This window comes from Aspergillus udagawae (genome assembly GCF_001078395.1).
Source record: "Aspergillus udagawae IFM 46973 DNA, scaffold_6, whole genome shotgun sequence".
In the NCBI taxonomy this organism is placed as follows: domain Eukaryota; kingdom Fungi; phylum Ascomycota; class Eurotiomycetes; order Eurotiales; family Aspergillaceae; genus Aspergillus; species Aspergillus udagawae.
Window position 1 is genome coordinate 1,789,381 of NW_025091269.1, and position 20,311 is coordinate 1,809,691.

Genomic DNA, 20,311 nt, shown 5'->3' on the forward strand with positions numbered 1-20,311 from the left:
CTTGTATCAAGCCAAGACTGTCTGAATTCCCGCTCAAATAGTTCAATCCAATATGTTGAGCTGATGATTGACCGGGGCGCATACCAAGCACTTGGCGTAGATCATGGTACTACTCAGGAGGGAGTACTTTATCCTATTTCGTCTGCTTGGGTACCTCCCAAGTACCAGCCTACCTCAGTACAGAAAAACAAATACATACAACAGTGCGACAGCCATAAGACAACCAGAATCTGATATAATTGCTTTTTTATAGCTGATTGTACCATTCTGAGTACCCACAGGCCGTAGGAATTATCTACTGAGTAAGAGGTACTCCGTGAGTTGAATACTCCACACTGCGGAGGCCGCATTGACTCGGTGGAACCAGCGAGCCGCGATACATTCATCACCGCTTGGCAGAAGTCGGCGCAGCAGATGAATTGTTTACAAGCCCTGCTGATCGATGCCTCAAGCATGCATGCTGACCTTCATTATCTTCATGTCTCCTTCGCCCATTATCGCGAGGATATCAAGAAGAGGCGAAAGACATATTGAAGCGAAGGCATACTGTAGACATGACTCGGAGCTATGTACACCAAGACAAGTGACACAAGTTACACTGCATGGATCCAAGCATAATGATCCTGACAGAAATTACGCTCGCGTGCGGCGCCTTTTGCGCTGAGCAGATGAAAGTCGATGTGCACGAACGAGTCCAGGCCTTTCAACGCACAGTACCAGGGAGAAGGGAAAAATGAAGAACATAGACTACCTAGACTAACCCCTGCCCAAGTACCTACAACACCAACCCGGATTCTCCTCATGACCGGGTTCCGAGAAGACGACTGGAAGGTTCGTCTGATTGGGCTGTCCCCCTCCCTTTCGCATGAATTGCGTTTGCCACTTCAAGGGCGACGAGTGAGACATCCATTATCAGCGTTCAAGTGGAGAGATAATTACCTTAGGTTTTATCTTCAATGCTTTCAGGCTGGGTCTTTTTCCTGACTTATTATTACTAGGTAATGAGCTGTGGCTGCTAACGCATTGACCCCTGGAATAGGTTCGTTTACGCAGTAGGAGTTTGGCTTGAAAGTTGATTCGTTGAAGTGTATTGATTGCAGTCAGTAAAGCAGTATTAGATTTCGTAAACTCCAAAGATCATTATTCATTATAAAGCCCCAGTAGCCTCATTGCGCCTTCATATCCCATTTACCGAGAGAAAACAGAACACCACCCAGGACCCCTTCTGAATCAGGCTAAACCTCCTGACGCCAGATCAATCAAAACACGATCTATGCAATAAGCAAGTCCTTGACACTCATCCCCATCTTCTTTTGCGACTCGTGCATCGACATTCCACTGTTCCCCTGAGACTCAGGACTCGAAAGGCCCTCCTGCACAGAGCCAACAGTTCCGCGGCGATCCCTGTTCAGCATAAGCAGGGCGGCGGAAGCCTCATGGTCAATGTCCGCGTCGGTTCCAGAGGAAGCATTGCTGGCTCGTGGCTGAATGACGGGTGAGGTGAGCGTTGATGACGGGACGGTCCATGAGCCACGTGGAGGGTGCATAGTCCCCTCGCCATAGCGAACTGGGCCTAACGCGGGGCTGGGAAGGATCGCAGGCAAAAATTCGATCGCTGTCCCTATTGAGGGAATCCGGCTACGAGGAGAGAAAAGTGGCGAAGTGTTGTTGGTGTGAGCGCCGTTAGGCAGTAGCTGTGGAGACACAGACGTTGATTGTGTTCCACTGCGAACTTCGCCGAGCATCTCGGGTGACGTAGGGGAGGGAGGAGCAGGCGGCACGAACGGCGATGCCGTCGTCCGTTGACTGCCAGCAGTCTTGAGGTCTTGGATACACTTTTCCAGGTAATTCACATATTCAATGCTTGCCTGTGCGTAAAGTCAGTGATCGCCGACTACTTTTTTGGGAAAGGAAGAAGGATCGTACCTGCAAAATGGCAAGTTTATGCATGTCCTGACCCCGGCAAGCAGGAATCATGTCCTTGAGAGTCGCAAACTCCTCGTTCATCTTGGATCTCCGCCGACGCTCGATCAGACTATGAGCCGTTTTCCTGGCAATTTTCCGACCCGCGGCGCTGGTTGCACTAGGCTGCTTTTTCTTCGAGTTGGCGGATGTCGCGGTATTTGCATTGTTGACAGGCTGGTTCTTCCCGTTATCCTTGGGTGAAGGCTTGCTGTTTGTTGTGGCAGGCTTGGCCGGCGTCTGTGTCTTGGGCTTCATCTGGATGATCTTGCGCGTCCGGGTCGGCGGAGGTGGAAGATCAAAATCCTCAAGTAACCTCTTGGTACCAGCCTGACGGGGAGGATTTGCATTGCGGCCCAGACCTGGGAGTTCGGGCGAGTTGGGAGAAGCAGGAAAGTATGTCGAGGAGTCTGATTTGGAAGGTCTCCTGCTCGCACTCTCGCTTTTGGCAGGACTTAGGGCAGCTGGAGGCAATGCAAAGGCGTCTGCACCGTCGACGGAAGTTTGTTCCTTGATGATGAATTCTCCAGACATTGAAGGAGTTGGGGGAAGACGTGAACGTGACATGATGGCCGGATGGGTGTATTAATCCAGTACTTGGTCTGAGGTAGGAAAGATAGAGAGGTCTGAATTAGCCGATGAAACGGCCTGGAGCGGCTAGATGGCAAGCTGTAGGACGACAAAAAGATTGTCGTTGTACAAATTGACCGTGGAAGAGACGCGTGTGAGACGGGCAACAATGGAATGAGAGAAAGACGGAAGATGAGAAACAAGAGACAGCAGCCTCAGGTCTATTAAGAACGAGTCAATTGCGTGCGCAGATAAGAGAAAGTTTACTTCTTAGTCGGACCCCTGTCCCTGAGACTCTTAAAACGGGGGACATTGTTCACCAAGTCGGAAACATGGTGGAGATGCGAATACCGTGCTGATAGCGGAAGGAAGAGGCGTGCTGCCTCTTCCTGAGAAGATGATTCGACCAGCCAGAAGACATGTGCAAAGAGGTGGGAAATGGAGTGGACGATCGACAAAGTTCACCATGTTAAGGACTTAAAGGTAAAAGGCTAGGCAAGACCTTCAGACTTGCAGACACTGAGCGAAAATGGGTGTCGCGTGCTTGGGGGCTTGCCCACGCGGTAGCTCCTCGGGTTGTGATAGGCTGGTCCACCGGGGGGTCGGCGAGGCACGAGACCGGCTGCCCTGGGCTCATCTCGTCCACCAATTTGGGGCTCGTGCTGCTGTTCAAGGCTTTGATAAGTGTGTTAGTCTACTCCAGAGGAGGCACGGAAAGATAAATCCGGAGAAATCAGGGTGCACTGATCATCATCTGGCTTTGACTCGAGGTCGACTCTGACGGTTTACACGCACTCCGTTTCCTGATATGTACCTGGGTAGCAGTAATCGCTGGAAAATAGTACCTCATCCTTGCTTAGGTACGTTGAGTACCCAACTGATGATCTATCATTTAATGAGGATTGATTATGAAAGTTAACCCCTTGATGATCAATCAAGCTTTATCCTTTTTCCCGTGTTAGCATGAATAAGATACAGAATACGATTCATACCTGCGGCATATGGGGTCATGCCAATAATTGCAACCAGGTACAATCACACCGGGAGGATTCCGAGTCCACTGAATGCGTCTCATCAGTATGTAGTGCGTTCGATGTCAAATAAGGTATACTCCGAGAAGATATTCTTCCAGGAGCATATTTGCTTGGGTTTACGGTTGATCGTATCATAGCATGTCCTAGCCACTGTAGCTGATTATAACGGCAATGATAAGCTATGCATACTCTCTCCTGGTTACGCAGTATTCCTCAAAGCACTACAAGTCTGTAACTATGGTTAGACGCTTCGTCATCTGAATATATGTACCTGTATATATATGCAACAAACCATCCTATTATGCTGTCCATCATCAGCCTCCAAAGTGGACAGCGGAGGAAATTGCTAGCAATCCGGCTTGACTCAGGCAGCAGTTCTCCGCGCCAGCACGCCATCAAAGGGACCTGCCGTTTGTGGCTCAAAATAGCAGTATCTGCCTCGAAAAATGCTTGGCTGGGGGAACTCTCTTCTCTCGTTCCTGCGTTTCTTTCTTCAGATAATTGGATCATGGGACTGATAAAGCATGAATACTTCTATGGTCATCGTCTATTAGCGTTCAGTAGATCCAGGGACCTCGTCAGTGCCTGCTTTTTCTGCAGTTCAGCTCTCAAATGCTCATCACATTTTAGACTATTAACGGTGATATACATCGATCAACATTTCAAGAACGAAGAACATACAATAGTCTACTAGATATGTACTCTTCTACCAGAGATATCCCCGATGTGTCTATTTGTTCTAATCAAAGGTGCATGCTTCAGTTCTAACGATGGAATCATCGAAATATCCGCTCCAGTAGAATCGCGCCAAAGTTCTTCTCCGCGGGCGAACCGTCAATTCTCCAGATCCGATTTCCAGCCTTCGTGCTCAACCAATGGCCATGGTCGCTGGCACTTTCCTCCTCCCCTTCGAGGCGCTGCCGGCTGCGTCGGTCGACGATGCATGCGCCTCTCGTCCACTGACCCGTCGTCTCGACCCGGATATCCTCAGGCGAGGCATGGGAGGGCTTCCAGCCCGCATCCTCGGCGGTCAACGCGTACCACACACAGACGGGGTCGTGCAGGCTGAGATCGACAGCATCGCCGACCTGGTCGCGGACAAGGCTCTCGATGGTTCGGAACGTGTGCGCCATAAAGGCCGACATCCACTCCGCCAGCGGCGAGCCGGCCTCCAGGTGTGACGCGACGGCTTGACGGAACTGGCCGCGGGTCAGGCCGTGGCGGTGCGTGATGTCCAGCGGGAAGAGGCGCAGGGTGAGCTGTTTGCTTAGTTTAGCGGGGTAGGAGGGGAGGGTGGTGCCGGATGGCATGGTGGTTTTGGGGTTTGGGGAAGTGAGGGCGAAGACGCGTGCCGCGGCGAATGCGTCGGCGTATGCGTTGAACTCGGCAACGGGTGTGACCTGCCAATCGTTAGTCGAGAAACAGACCTAGAATCATAGCTGGGAGATTAAGCCTACATTGCCTGGTTCATTGACTGCGCCACCCATAACTACGACCTCTTTGACCCGCAGGAAAGTCTCGGGATCCTCCGCGGAAGCAAGGGCCAGATTGGTCAGCGGACCGACAGCCACGAGGGTGACGGTGTCGGGATCGTTTTCGCGTAGTACGCGGAGGATTTCCTGGTGCGCGGGCCGCTTGGAGGCAATGAATGATTGATGCGCCGAGTCTCCGGTGCGTATGGGCTCGATGACGTTGGGGTCTGCCGAGGGATCGAACATATGCTCCCAGGTTTCCTTTGGAGTGAAGTGCGGATGCTGCGATGGTCAGCATCTGTCAAGGGACCGTCAGAAGCGTCAACATACGCTAGCATGAATGCCCCCAAGTCCATCCGTTCCATCTGTGTATCAACCATTAGCGCCGATGATAAACTCTTCTATGACAAGGGTACATACGAAAATAATCGGCCAACATCTTCTGATCCTCTAGAGGATCCTCGGCCCCAACGGCAACGACCGGTCGACAGGCGCGCAGAGCGCCAAACCCTTCAGGCCGGCCCTGTTCACGACGCCATTGCATCTCTCGCTCCAGAATGTGGAACATGGAGACGACATTTCGGAGGCAGCTTTCCATACTTAGCGATTGAAAACTGGTGCAACTAGAAGGACGGCAACTCACCTCCTCACTTCGATGTTGCCAAAGGTCAGAGAGATAAGCAGCAGTTCGACCTCTTCTGACTGTGCGGATAAAGCAAGAAGGAGCGCGAGAATGTCATCGATGCCCTGTTCACGTCGAGTCAGTCTTTGTATACATATTGATGCTAGCGAAGGCATACAGGATCGGTGTCGATGATGATCTTCTTCGGCGCCATGATGCGGAGAGTCGAGGAGTCTGTCTTATGGGCAGTCAATGTTTGACAAGGTTAACAAAATGAGTGGTGCTTTCTTGGGTGAAAGCGTTGTAAAAGTTGATAATCCAGAAAGGCAACAGAAAGTGGGATGGGAAATCTTATTATTCTCAGTCTTGGCTCTGTTATCATATTCCCCACCATACGGAGTACTTTCAGAACTTTCTCAAGAAGACTATGGAGAAAGTGCGGAGAACTCCGATGTGCCTAAGGCTACATAGTGTTTTTGAACACGATGTTTTTATGTAATTGACCGCGGATTTGTAGGATTTGCTAACAAAAGCGGTGCAAAACTTTGTGCCAAACTCATAGATAGGTATGGAGTATACTTCCGGAAGGGAATTATTATTATTCTAGAAGACAGCCACATTATCATGATTAGGGTAAGGCTTATGCAGTTTTATGCATAAAGGCGAGGTTAAAGGCGAAATGTCTTATGGCCTTAGGAATCAGGCAGCAACACTCATAGTTCCAACAGGAAGACTGAAGAACAGATGGTCGAGATTCTCGACAATATTATTACCATCAGGATAGAATGCACGCGTCCTAGCATTACTCGTTGATCAAACATCAATCAAAATGGATATGGCTTCAAGTATAGGTACCCTCGTGGCATCCAATGGGTCAAATGCACATCTATGAACCCCGTAAGAAATATATCGAGGAACAAGTCAGGAGTTGTGAGTATTTAACAAATTCCTCCTTCTAACGGAGTGAGTAGTACTTCTGTATTCAAATTGTTCGCCAGTTTCGAAGGTTCTCTTGATGTTGGTTTGGCTACCTCCTGTGGAGGATGACTTGGCAGTCAAAACGGTCGACGTGGCCTGTTCTGGTGTAGCTTTGTCCAAGAACTATGATTGTGACTATTAGATACTACGTGCGTATCTCGGCACCAATCATGCCTGCCCTGTGTCTAGACTGGATGACAAAGTCAGGGGAAATGCGCTGATGGAAAAGGTCTGGAATACCTCATGGCTGGAAGGATTGGTTGGCTTCCCCCCGCGCGAATTACCCCTGTCGTCTGTTTGATGATGGAGGGATCAGCTAACTCCGAGTGCCGTTTGTTAATGCATCAAGGAGAATTCCATTTTAGAGTGAATGTCACTACCTTTCAGACGATTTCGAGTCGCTTAACGGCTTTTGAGGGTGGTAGATAGTATACCTACAGACGAAGTGAAAGTAGGGTATGTGCAACAATTAAAATATGGGATTAAATTCATAACAACGTGTATCTAGAGAGGTATCTATCGATGGATGCTTGATAGGCTGAACTTGAATGATCAAAGAAATTAATCATTTGTAATAGTGAACTATGACCTAGTGGAGACTTCTCAGTGCTACTCCGTAGTCTAGTCTCCTCTCAAAAGATACTCTCCGTAAAGCCAATACTGAGAGGCCTGGAGAGCGGAGTTTAGTGACCGTGTCCTCTTCCGTCGTAATTATTATCGCTTCGCTCCTCCTTTCCACCTCCTCTATCCACCTTTCACTACCACGTATTTCTCTTCCCCATCGGTCATTCACTCACACTGACCTTCCAGTGATCCCTTCGGTTCGTCATACCTTCAGCTTGTTTGTTCTCATCTCTCAATTGAGATCAACCAGCTGTCTCGATGTTCCTCTGGTGATCCCACCCTCCCTTCACCATTTTTCATGCCCTCGCGACCTCACCTCTTGACTTGCAAATAACTCCCCTGACCCAGTCGGAAATCTCTCTGGTTAACTCAATTTTTCTGGCCAGCCTTTTCAAAGGTGCGAAAGTTGAGTTGCTATAGACTCGGTCGCTCGAACGACACGTCTTCTTTCTGTTCGCGGACGCAACCTGTCCTCAGCGCGACATTCTCCGCCTCGAACCCCCTTCAGCTTTCCATCCGCCGTCCGAGTCTCCAACCCGTCTTGGCCTGATGGTATAACTTGAATTGAGTCTGCGAATCAGTCCAGCCAATTAATCATCCGTGATCAATCACTATCGGTACCAGGAGCTCCCTGCCCAGTCTCCTGCGCCGTCCTCCCACCTTCCACTTCAAAGAACGATCCATTGAGACGACGACCCTCAATATCACGACTTTTCTCATACGCTTTTCTTTCTTGCCCCTTTTGCTTCTCTTTGAAAAACGAATTTGTCTAGGTATGCTCCATTCCGACACCGCGGGGCGCTACCTCGACCCTGACGAGCTGACACGTTGTGGATATAGCTTGAACCATGATGAATCCTTACGTTAGCTGGGCTCTGCTACTCGTGGTGGCAGGTGGCCTGGGATGGTATTATAATGTTCCGAATTCCAAAGTCAAGAACACCGTCAAGCCAGCGGTAGAGAAGATAGAAAGCGCCACTGGCGTCAAGAAGCCAAAGAAGAAGGCGAAAAAATCCCCCGAGCCTACTTCATCCACGACGACCAAGAAGGTTGAAGAGAAGCCCGCATTCGAGTACAAAGCCACAGAGGGTGATAATGGGGATGAAGAGATTGACCAGAAGGAGATGGCCAAGCGTTTTACCGCTGTGAAGAGTGGAATCCCCGCCCAGGTGAGCGGCAGCGAGGGTAAATCTCAAAAGAAAAAGAAGAAGTCCGCCAGCCAACTCGAGGCTGAGGCCAGTAAGCGCTCTGGATCCGGCGTCTCAACTCGCGCCTCCTCCACCGCTGGCGCAGACGCGGACGATGATCTCTCCCCCGCGGGGTCACCGATGGTGAAGCCTACCGCCTCCTCTGCTGGATATGTATCGGACATGCTCGAAGCTCCTGCTCCCGGCGCGTCTGTCCTCCGTGTCACCGGATCCATGGAAGCGCCGCAGAAGAAGCAGAAGGCCCAATCTTTCAAGGAGGTTGAAACGAAAAAACAACGTCAGCAACGGGCGAAGAACGAGGCTCGTAAGCAACAAGTTCAGGAAGCCGAGGCAGAAAGACGCAAGCTCCTCGAGAAACAACTCCACATGGCCCGAGAGTCTGAGCGCCGTGAGGCGGCTAAGTCCAAGCCCGTTGCGCCTCAGACAAACGCCTGGCAGACAAAGGACGTGAACACCACCTCCAACGGCACCCGGAATGTGTCTCAGAGCCCCAACGTGGAACTGCTGGACACTTTCGAAGCGCCGTCCTCCAAGCAGTCTCCTGCCACTGCCTCGAGCTCGAAGAAGTGGGACCAGGGCCTTCCCTCGGAAGAGGAGCAGATGCGTATCTTGGGCGCTGACCCTGTCGATGACTGGACCACTGTGTCCAGCAAGAAGCCCAAGAAGAAGGGCGGCAAAGCTGATGAGAGCTTCAGCGAGGCCAGTGCGTCTGAGACTCAGACAACTCCTGCCGCTCCAGTCGCCGTTCCCCCTGCCCCCAAGGTCACGGTGACCCCCACCTATATACCCGATATTCTACGCTCGAAGCAGAAGGGACACCCTCTCGACTCCGACTGGGCCGCTTAGATGATCCGTGTATTCATTCTGTTTCCTTTCCTTTTTATCACTGGGACGAGGACAACGTCGTATAAGAGCAGCACGCTTCTCATTCATTCCAAGAATCTAAGCCTTGGACTGTGTTTATTATTCATGGCTTTGGCGTTTGGGCTGTCTTCGATATACCACAAAATGTCTAGTATCGGGTGAGATGGATTCTTCTATCACGATTGAGTGCGGGAGGAAGAAAAGAGACAAACATGGTTGAACTGGCCAGAAGAAAGAAGAGACTTTCTATGAGGAAAAAATGGAAAAGGGGGAAAAAAAGATTTCGTGTACTTTTCTTGTGTGTCTTTGTTGCGACCTCTTGACTGTTCTTATAACATATTTGTTTCTGATCAACAATTGATTGATGAATTCTATTCAAGAGTTACAACATTTTATATTTCCATTCTAACAGAGGCCTTAAATGCACACATGCTGTATGGATCCCATGATTTTGATCATTCTTCTTCCCTCAGCATACGTAGATTTGGTTTTGTGAATAGGTATCTTCACGTCTGGCCCAAGCTCGAACGTTGGACAAGATCTACTGCTGATCTCAGGATCTGTCTGCCGAGTCAGGGACTAAAATAAAAGGCACAGATAACCTGTCTAGTTTCTCAGCTTTACTGTGATGGGACCTCGAAAGTCGAAACGAGGAGAACAGATCTGAGTTTGGAGTCGACTCACGCGAGACAAGGTGGAGCTTAGTGGCCTTTGTAGTTTAGTGTTGGTGAAGTGGTGAAGTGGTGGCCGTCTCGGATCTGACGAGACAGCCGTTTCTATATTTATGCTTCTTCTATACTCTGTATACACGTGATACTTCATCCTTTGAATCTGAAGTTCCAATTTCTTATTATGATTCTCAGTCTTGTTGAAGCCCAAATGATCCTGTACATGCTTTGTCCGTCGATGCTTGAGAACGACCTTAAGTGTCGAATCAGGGACGAAGGAACGGGCCTGAAGATCGGCGTCCCTGAATATGTGGGGTATGCGCTGCTTGTGATCTTTGGATATCCATTAAACATCACCACACAGGTTGACACCAGATGTTGCTTTACGGAGGAGGCCATTCAGTATATTGATGGCATGCTTATATTGGTTAGAACAATTTGAAGAGCAACATGCCGATGAATATAAGCAGAATCGATGGAGAAACGTGATGTCGTCACTGAGCGCGCAGAGGAGGTGTAGCTTGGCAACCTTTCCCGAACAGGACTAGAGGCGAGTTTCGGTCATCGTGGCCTGAACTGAACAAAATGACCAGAACAAGAGTAACAAGGGAACAACAAGAGATCAAGAGTCGTTCTTATTATTTCTCCAAGTCTTTTCTTGTTTCTGGTTACGACTTGTTATTGACTTGCCTATTGATTATCAATTTGGGCTACCTTTCCCTCGACGTATCCCTTTTATCATCGAAAGGTTTGTGATCCATCCTATTTCTGTTTTCCCCTGTTTTGCTGGCCTCCCTCGCTTTCTTATTATTTGGCTCCTACTACGCTGGTACTAAACAAACCACCACCACTACTCTCCCCGCCGCCTGCTCCTCGGCTCCTTGTGGCTTCTGCTCCGGAGTCTCGTTGAATTTATCCTCCGTTTTGCACAATCCAATCGACTGTTTACTGATATTGACGTCTGTCTGAAGTACTTATTCCGTCCTCTTCCACCGGTTCATTCTCCCGCCATGGCGCAGATTCGCGGCACTGCGGGTTACAACCTCGGTCACCAGAACCCCTTCGGAGGGCCTGGACGAGCGGACGCGACGAGCGATCCCAGTCCCTTGGATGCTATTCGGGAACAAACAAGCAAGATCGAAGACTGGTTGGATACAATCTCGGATCCTGTAAAGCCGTATGTTGTCCTCTTCCACTTTGTCCGCCAGAAGGGATGAAGTATACAAACAAGGGCGAACACGCCGGAGCCTTAGTCCAGAAACATACTGACGCTGTGTCGTCTTGTGCTAGCTATCTTCCTGCCATTGGCCGTTTCCTTATCGTGGTCACCTTCATCGAGGACAGCTTACGTATTATCACACAATGGAGCGATCAGCTCGTATACCTCCGTGAATACCGAAAAAGTAAGCATCCCTGATTCGCCATATCAATACAACGTTGCGACAAATCTCTCCTAACACGAGCGCTTTTGTTCAGTTCCCTGGGGTATCACGCACACTTTCCTCATCTTCAACGTCATTGCCATGTCCGTCTGCTCGTTTCTGGTCATCACCCGCCGTCACACTGAGATCGCCGTTGCCGGTCTGCTCGGAGTGGTTGTCACACAAGGTCTCGGTTATGGTCTCATCTTTGATCTCAACTTTTTCCTGCGCAATCTCAGTGTGGTCGGTGGTCTGCTCATGGTTCTCTCCGACTCGTGGGTTCGCAAGAAGTTCGTCCCTGCCGGATTGCCCCAGTTGGATGAAAAGGACCGCAAGATGTACGTCCAGTTTGCTGGTCGCGTGCTCCTGATCTTCCTCTTCGTTGGATTCGTCTTCTCCGGCCAGTGGAGCTTGTGGCGCGTGCTGGTCAGCCTGTTCGGCTTCGTCGCGTGTGTCATGGTCATCGTCGGTTTCAAGGCCAAGTGGAGCGCCATCATTCTCGTGGTTTTGCTGAGTGTCTTCAACGTACTCGTCAATAACTTCTGGACCGTACGTTCATTTTCCTCTACGACGGATAAAGCCCGTAACTGACTCCTACTCTCAGCTGCACCCCCACCACCCCCACAAGGACTTTGCCAAGTACGACTTCTTCCAGATTCTATCCATTGTGTAAGTTTCAATCCTCCACCTCCACCAGCAATCATATCCTAACCACTCTATATCAGTGGCGGTCTCCTTCTCCTGGTCAACATGGGTCCCGGCCAACTGAGCATGGACGAGAAGAAGAAGGTCTACTAGAATGTAGCAGGGTTATATTCCACTCAAGGACAACCATCTCCCACCAAAACTTTGACGTTCAGCATTTTTTGTGAACGCGCGTACGTGTCCCTGAAAAATCTATTTCACACAAGACCTCCCCCCTTGTCCGTCTGCCTCTACGTCATCTCATATCTTTGGACTGGAACTCCGCCAGCGCAGCTTCTTCGTCCTATCATCATCAAGAGGAGTTCGACGCGTTGTGACCTAAATCGATTTTGAATTCTTCTGTTGGCTAGTTTTGTTCTTACCTTAACCTTATCGTCTCAGATGAGAAATAAGAGTACCAGCATGTCTCTATTGGTATTCCTTGCACTAGAAAGTACAATATTCCCAGCGACTATCTAGTGGGGCTGCCCAATAATTGCGTTTAGTTTCTTGCGTCTATCTACCTGCAGGATGCAGCTGGACCAGTCGATCGTTATAGCGGTATGACTATGCACTACGTATTCACGCCACATGTGGATCGATTGGCTAGACTACGTATCAACGCAGAAATGTAGTCTACTGCACCACTCTTACAATATACGAACAAGATTGACACTGGCTTGAAAGTAAAATATGACGCAAGGTATGTATTAGGGAAGCTATTATACACGAAGAAAGTTCAACAGCTCAAGAGGAAAACCTCGGATAAGAATAGGACGGGACAGGTCAAGGAAACGGCTAGAGAATGGTAATCTGCGCTGATAATGAGAATGACTCGAATGCAGGAATGTGAGAGAGTTAGCAAATGGAACGATGACTCAGACGAGAAGCCTAGGGCTGAGGATCCCACTGGATGCCTGCCATGGACCTGCCATGGGGATAGCCCGGGAACAATGGTAGGGTAGACCTTTCTTCCTGCTCTGCATGGACGATAAACGGGGGGAGGGAAAAAAAAGTGAATGAAAGAATAGCCGCTTTTGTGCTTCCAACGCCGAGATAGAGACACCAATTGAATGCATCCAGAAACGTGCGCGAGGCCAAAAGGTTTAAGAAACAAACGCGAGGTTGAAAAAGTGGCGGACTGGGGTTCTATCCTCAAATGTCCATGCTCCAACGCCAAGGTCGGATAGGTTCAAACTGGCCCAGGCTAATCTCTTCAAGCCCATCATCGTTTATATCCAAATGGTATAGTTGGATCTGTTTGTTGTCCTGGTGGAACGTGGATAGTGTCTTTGATACTTTCGGACGGGCATTTTTAATATTGTCGTCGGTTGATTTTGATACTGGCCGTGACGTCGGAGTTTCAGGATACTGCCATGAGATACTGGGAGTGTCCGCTTCCGAGCAGTCTGGAGAAGATATGGTAGAGGGTGAATCGCAACGTGAATGTCTAGGTCCTGAGATGACAAATTTGCTCTCATCACGTCCGTATGGCAGCATAGTCGACGGCATCTGCCGAGGAAGCTCACGCTGATTGTTGCTTTCGGGCTTTGGTGCTTTCTGGGCCGCGTGATCGTAGGGAGAAGCCAGAATAGGGGTAGATTTGTTCGATGATCTTTGATCCGTACTTTGAGTAGCCAAGGGCGGTAGCTGTCTATTCCGCTGAGCAACTGCCGACCCTGCCTTGCTAAGATGATTGTCTTTGGGTAGTGCCCCGCAGTCATTCTTGCGGGTTGAGGCGCTGAACGGTTCCTTTCCGGCCATGACTCTGGCACTGGGAGGCGGTTGCAACATCCACCTTGTTTCCGCTCGGCTCTTGGGTCCGCTTACGATCGGTGGATGAAGATCGTTGACCGGGGGTACGCGGGCGACATAGTACTTGCTGGGTTCGGTCGTATTCGCTTTGCCCCCGCCGGAGATTCCAACCGAAGAGCCCTTTACCTCCACTTCCTCCCCCCACAGAGGTTCATCCTCACGCTGATAACGCATACGGTTCCACCGGTCGCCAAGCGGATGCATAAGGCTGCTCTTATCCTTTCGCAGCGATGCCTCCCCCACGTCGTGGCTGGAGTCCATAGGTGACAATGGATCAGTATTCCAACTGTCGGTCCGTCGATGATTGTTCCGATTACCTCCTCTTCGTGCAGGAGGGCCCGGACCTAGAGCAATCTCCTCCGCCCATCCTGGGTTGGTACTGAACGGTGTTGGCTGAGAAAATGGTTTTGGTTGGTCGGTGATGATGGCGTCAACCTTTTCCTTCTCTCGTTGCGATCGAACAGCTTCCTTCTTTCGCTTGCGACGGTCAAAGGACATAGCACAGGGCGTACAGGTGGCATAGTAAAAAACGGCCGATTGAGCCCCCCTGTACAGCCACATGGCGGTCAGCTGTGATGATGCCTAAGATTCGGAAGGAAGTAGGGACGCTTGACGAAGACGAGTCCCGGCAAGTGAAATGGTATGAAAAAGGCGTTGAAGATCTATTTGGCCCGGAGGCACTGGTAGTTTGATCTCGATATTTGCTGTGGCGCTGATGACAACATGAAGGGCGTTCACTGTCCTAAAGCGGAATTGTGAGGAAAGAGCACAGGGAGATCGTCCAGCGATCTGTTACGGGAGAAGAGGAAGTGTGTGAAAGATATGAGGAGAGAGCAAAAAGCGGCAAACGGAGGAAGAGAGCAATGAGAACAGGGATCAGAGATGGGAGAACGAAGGAGAAGATCGTAAAAGACGATGAATGGATGGATGGATGGGTAGGATGGGGATGGAGGAGAGGTTGGCTGGCTGTTTGGCTGTTCTCGCTGTCAGGGGGGAGTTGGGCCACCGGATTGGGCTTGGCAGAAGAGAAAGAGGGCGGGACAGCGACTTAGTCATGGCGCTAAACACGGGAGCCGTTTCAGCACCAGGCACAGGAGGGGCGATCTCAGACAATTGTGCCTATTTATGTATGACCATCGATCTACTACTGCCTCCTGTTGTTTTGAAGATGAAGAAAACATGGTCATGGGATCATTATGCTCAGAGAACTTTCAACAGCATTATACCTCTCTAGAAAGGTGATGAATTTACCGAGTCTTCTATTCTGCAGACTCTCCACAAACACGAGGGGCCCAACCCCACACTGACAGACAGCCACTGCCAGAAGAAAGCATTCTCTAATGGAATGTACAGGATAGGCAATTCCTAGGAACTTCCATTTCTACGGCTCAAGTGGTGGCATTCTTATATTCAAGGAGACCCTTGCGTCGTACCAAACTCAAAGCAATACGAAGCCCCTTCCAACTAATGGAAAGCCCCTTTGCAGCCCGAAACGTCTACAGGAACCTGAATAATCAAGGAATACCCACACTGCTGTCATGCTGTCTACGCTGTACAGAAGCCGGACTGCGCTGAAGGTCGCATTATCCACCAGTCATCAGTGCATTGGCGTCGGAGGCAAGAAGTACGCATCCCGACAGCCAACTTCACCCGCGTTGGGGGCCGTAACTCGTGATACTCGGCGCTTGTGAGGCCACGATCGGAATCCTCTCCAGGACGTCTGCCATAGATTGAAAGCATCGGCGCTTTGAGTTGATGTCGTGACCACCTGATTGTTTAGTGTTCCACCTTGATTATAAGCAGACATATTTCCAGGAAGAGATCCAGATCTTCGCCAATTGACTTCCTCATGGCTTAGGTCGGGTAGTTTCCAGATATGTTTTCTACGACTGACATTCCAGCCGACATCCTTAATGTTCACACATTCGCAGTAACATGGGTCAAAACAATGCTGCCGATCAGCAAGCGGAAAGTTTCAAACGCAATGCGCTTTTACAAGCACTTGAAAGGGCATATAGATGGCGGGGTTGACTAATGCTGAAGAGCAGCGAATGCAGGCAATTTGTGTCTTATTATACGTCTCCTCGGGTCTCTATATCATTCCCACCGCGACAGAACTTCAGAGCTATCTGCAGTCATACGTGCGTGGTCAAACATTTGCAGGGACGTTGAGGACCACTTCGCACAAGTTGATACTGCTTCAAAATCTCAACCAGTATTCTTGAATGCTTGTAGTTCTCTCTAATCAAAGCATGTCTGTTCATCCAATATGGATTCTCTGCCTTAGTCTGTTTACAAGACGACAACGCCTAGAAACTCTAGGACTCCGCATAAAGAGAATCTTTTACCTTCGACCCAGTCATTCGGATTGGATGACGGCTCTTTGAGCTCAATAATATCTAACACTTGATTAGCCTGAGTTTGCGGATAATGAAGTGAGCTATGTGTTCGAATTTCAAATAGCTGACCAGTTGATGTTGTGCCAACAGCAACGAACAATTACTGGAAACCTCCACTATTCAAGCCTGTCAAGTTGTCAACCTGTCAATGGGATAATTCCATGTCATACAGAATCAGGAAAGCATACATTACCGGAACTTGACTACAGAGCATTTCCAAGACTTGGAACCTAAGGCAAAGCTAGAGCGGCTTGGACTCGTCCGCAGCGGATGATGCAATAGTGATGATGAGCCTATCGTGAAGTCAAAATGCCGCTAAAAAGTATACTCAACGACGTATATCCTGACTTCCCAGGAGATGACGAGACAATAATTGCGTTTAGGTCAATTCTTGTAAAATATAAATAGTTTAGCATGCCCTTTGTACCATGGCTTCTACACCCCCCATAGAGTCGACATAGCTCCGTGCGGAGGGGATACTATCAAAATGGTATGTCCGAATAGCTTCAAACGTCCACCAGCCAGACCACAACGAACCTAAAACTAAACAGTTTCAATGCAGGCCCTCATCTTCTCCCCGGAGACCAAACAGTCACCCTTCCTCCTCACCACCATCACCACCAGCACCGCCCACTCCCCCCTCCCTCCTCTCCTCCTCCTCCTCTGCCTCCCCTCCCTCCTCTTAGCAGCCCACTACATCCGCAAAGACTACCACGCCTTCCTCGCCCTCGGCCCCGGCGGCATCCCCTCAACACCCACCGGCTACGCCCGCATCTGCATCCTCCGATTTTTCACCGTCCGCGACCCGCTCTGCCCACCCTCAATCCCCCCATCCCTCCAGTCCAAGCGCGGCCAGCTGCCCGCCTCCCTCCCCATCCGGCCGGGGCCCCGCCCAACCGTCGCCGGGATAGCACCCCACAGACAGACGACCCAGCGCGCCAGCAAAACAATGTACGCGACGCTGTCCAACCGCATCCATGCCCTGGTCAACGCGCACCCGGGCACCCTCCGCGCCGCGACCTCCTGCTTCGAGAAACATAGCACGGGGATCTTCTCCGTGGCCGCGGGCGGGCCCGCCGTTTCCGCGCTGACGCAGTCGCTGCCGTCTGGGCAGGCGCAACGCCTCACCTGCGACGGCGAAGTGTGCCACTCGCATCCGAGTGACGGGAGCTTGCATCTCATGCTGCATCCGGCGGATGTGAGGGTCGTGCTGGAGAAGGGGTGGGGGGAGCGGCATCCGCTTGCGTGGGACGACGGCGGGGACGGGTGGTGTTGGTGGTGGTGGGCGAAGAGTGTGCCGCCGGGGTTTGTGATGATCTATGCGCCGAGGGATGAGAGAGAGTTGGAGATTGTGATGGTCATTATTCGGGCGGCTGTGTGGTGGGTTGGTGGGACAGAGGTGAAATGAGGAGAGTGAAAAGGTCCAGCAAAGAATTCCAGCAAAGAGGGCACGGGCATTGTGTTCATAACCTCGGGAGCGCCCTAGTTGTACAACGACCATATACTTTCCCCTCGATCAGTGGAGGGCCTATTGAGAAGATTGTTTCAAAATCTAGTCTTCAAGTGCATCAAATTCATTTCATCTACTTCAGACACCTATCAATATGTTTAGTGAAACATAACCATTCTGGATGGATCATAAACGTCGAGCCAGCCTTGACTCTCGAGGACATGAGCAACAGATGAAAAATGGTTTTTCAAAAGGCACAAAGGAGTATTTGTTGGAATCGACGCCGGGACGTAAGAAGAAATAAAAGCTAATAGCATAGAGGAATGAAGAGCCGTTAGAGAACATACAAGTACCACCAAGAAGCAAATCCCTTCCGTATGCAAGGTGTCTTTGCCGGCCCTGGTCCCCCAACCATCATCCGCGCAACTCCTCGTCACAGTTTCGGGTTTTCTTCCACTCGTCGTATTATAACATTCTAAGAGTTGTTCGATTTCCTCAGCGCATCGGCGAGCCATTCCAGACCTTCGTACAGACCGTCACCAGTGGTGGCGCAGGTAGATTGGATGTACTACAGATAAATTAGTGAACTGTGAAGGACCCGCACCGGCAGTCAAGCCAACTTACCCAAGCACGACGGGTAAGACTTTGCAGACCAAGCTGCTGGGTGATCTCGGCGGGGCTCATGGCGTTCTAGAAAGTCATCAGTATCACACCGAACAAAACCGCACAGAGGATTCTCATACAGGCAGATCTTGCTTGTTGGCGAAAACAAGGAGCAGAGCATCACGGAGTTCATCTTCGTTCAACATGCGCTGCAGCTCTTCCCGGGCCTCGACAATACGGTCGCGATCGTTGCTATCGACGACGAAAATGATACCCTGGGTGTTCTGGAAGTAGTGTCTCCAGAGAGGACGGATCTTGTCCTGGCCACCGACGTCCCACACGGTGAACTGAATGTTCTTGTACTCGACGGTCTCGACGTTGAAACCTTGACACGTAAACCAATGTCAGCAACAGCTTCCTTCTCGTACGCGAACGACGAGGATTATCTGGCGTGATGAACCGACGGACGACCCGAACCAGCGGGAATGGACGACTGACCAATCGTGGGAATAGTGGTGACGATTTCACCCAGCTTCAGCTTGTACAGGATGGTGGTCTTTCCGGCGGCGTCAAGACCAACCATCAGGATTCGCATCTCCTTTCGACCCCATAGTCTATCGAACAGCTTCGAGAAGGTGAGACCCATGTTGGCGGTGGCGTAAACGAGTCTAAGAGGAGCGCGACGGTGAGGTCAGTCAATCGAAAGTTTACGGCCTGATTGATTTATAACGGAGAATATGAGAGATATAGGCAGATAGAAAGAGTCGAAGATCCAAGTGCAAAAAGACACGGAGACTGAGTATGGGGTGACTTGAGAACGAGGGGCGTATTCACACCGGGGAATAACGGTGAGATGGGAGAGTTCAGGGGAGAGAGACGGAAAGGGAGGGAGAGAGGGGAGAGGGGCAAAAGAAGGGAAGTAAGTCGAAAGAAAATTAAAAGAGAATATAACAAGGGCAAACTTACCAACACAGAAGAAGCTGGAGAATAGAAAACAAAACGTGGATACACGAGGGTAAGAGTGATGGTGATGATGATAGATAGAATTAAGGTAGGATGGAGTAGCAGACAGACCACGCTCTCTCTCACTGTGCCTGTGTCTTGTGTCTGAGCCGGGTCTTGTTTTTGTCAGTGTTGGAATTTTTGGGTGCAAAAATGCCAGGTCGAGAAATTCAGCCGCCGGCGTAGCTTCCGTCACTAACGAAACCACCAGAATCCCAACACTCAGTACGAAGTATCTATCTCTCTATTATTGTTGACTCTGGATGGTGTCAAATTTCATCTGATCCTCGTCTGGAACAATATTAATGACTCTCTACAGAAACAAGACTGGACATTCTTGTCTTCTACTTGTCCCCTTATACTGCGCTTCTTGAATCTTCTCTGCCTGGCCACATGAAGAGGACACGGTGTTTCCCGTCTATTGGCGCACTAAGAACGGCGCCTTTCAGGGCAGTGATGATACTGAGAGCGATCATATACTGACTGTCACTGCGCGATGGCAACGTGGATGCTGAAAATCGAATGAGCTGCTTGCTCCAAATTCACTTCATTGATGCCTATTCTTGCTCGTAATCTGGCCATTTGTTTCTTTCCCACTTTGCTGCACACTTCCAGGTCCCAAATACAAAGGCACAAAGTCTGGACATTCTGGGTCTGGTCCCTTTCTGATAGGTTCCCGGGTTGGCTCTTGAACCCGCCCCGTCCCAGTGGATCACTTTGGGTGGCACTGGGCCTAGGTATCTATCGCAATTCGCAAATATGCCCTGTCTCGTGTTCTCTTTAAAGTAGGTAACGTGTTATTAGTACGCATTATCTCATCGCCGCAATTCCAGGTTCGTGGTTGGCTCCAGTTACCCGGCGCTCACTGGTAACGTGAAACCCACAGGGGGCCACTCTATCTACGCGTCATAATCAGGATAAGCCGTGGATGCAGG

General features: G+C 50.2%; 7 protein-coding genes across 7 annotated transcripts; 3 read left to right on the forward strand and 4 right to left on the reverse strand.

Moving 5' to 3' along the window:
* Window positions 1-1,271: 1,271 nt before the first annotated feature.
* Aud_008386 (uncharacterized protein) lies at window positions 1,272-2,529 on the reverse strand (the record flags this gene model as incomplete). Its single annotated transcript, XM_043293262.1, has 2 exons — window positions 1,272-1,868; window positions 1,927-2,529. 2 exons carry the CDS (start codon window positions 2,527-2,529, stop codon window positions 1,272-1,274), a joined length of 1,200 nt encoding a protein of 399 aa, XP_043149197.1.
* Window positions 2,530-4,342: 1,813 nt separating this feature from the next.
* Window positions 4,343-5,874, reverse strand: Aud_008387 (putative nucleoside hydrolase; the record flags this gene model as incomplete). The annotated part of the gene is made up of 6 exons (XM_043293263.1): window positions 4,343-4,966; window positions 5,024-5,320; window positions 5,369-5,403; window positions 5,459-5,628; window positions 5,682-5,785; window positions 5,839-5,874. The coding sequence occupies 6 exons, from the start codon at window positions 5,872-5,874 to the stop codon at window positions 4,343-4,345; spliced, it is 1,266 nt and encodes a 421-aa protein (XP_043149198.1).
* Window positions 5,875-8,110: 2,236 nt separating this feature from the next.
* Window positions 8,111-9,316, forward strand: Aud_008388 (uncharacterized protein; the record flags this gene model as incomplete). The annotated part of the gene is made up of 1 exon (XM_043293264.1): window positions 8,111-9,316. The coding sequence occupies one exon, from the start codon at window positions 8,111-8,113 to the stop codon at window positions 9,314-9,316; it is 1,206 nt and encodes a 401-aa protein (XP_043149199.1).
* A 1,696-nt stretch (window positions 9,317-11,012) lies between these two features.
* Window positions 11,013-12,221, forward strand: Aud_008389 (protein ERV29; the record flags this gene model as incomplete). Its single annotated transcript, XM_043293265.1, has 5 exons — window positions 11,013-11,179; window positions 11,293-11,405; window positions 11,479-11,972; window positions 12,028-12,092; window positions 12,149-12,221. The coding sequence occupies 5 exons, from the start codon at window positions 11,013-11,015 to the stop codon at window positions 12,219-12,221; spliced, it is 912 nt and encodes a 303-aa protein (XP_043149200.1).
* Window positions 12,222-13,262: 1,041 nt separating this feature from the next.
* Window positions 13,263-14,483, reverse strand: Aud_008390 (uncharacterized protein; the record flags this gene model as incomplete). The annotated part of the gene is made up of 1 exon (XM_043293266.1): window positions 13,263-14,483. One exon carries the CDS (start codon window positions 14,481-14,483, stop codon window positions 13,263-13,265), a length of 1,221 nt encoding a protein of 406 aa, XP_043149201.1.
* Window positions 14,484-16,877: 2,394 nt separating this feature from the next.
* Aud_008391 (uncharacterized protein) lies at window positions 16,878-17,729 on the forward strand (the record flags this gene model as incomplete). Its single annotated transcript, XM_043293267.1, has 1 exon — window positions 16,878-17,729. The coding sequence occupies one exon, from the start codon at window positions 16,878-16,880 to the stop codon at window positions 17,727-17,729; it is 852 nt and encodes a 283-aa protein (XP_043149202.1).
* A 517-nt stretch (window positions 17,730-18,246) lies between these two features.
* On the reverse strand, window positions 18,247-19,020 carry arfA (putative ADP-ribosylation factor; the record flags this gene model as incomplete). Its single annotated transcript, XM_043293268.1, has 4 exons — window positions 18,247-18,339; window positions 18,396-18,461; window positions 18,515-18,759; window positions 18,873-19,020. 4 exons carry the CDS (start codon window positions 19,018-19,020, stop codon window positions 18,247-18,249), a joined length of 552 nt encoding a protein of 183 aa, XP_043149203.1.
* Between the last annotated feature and the right edge of the window lie 1,291 nt (window positions 19,021-20,311).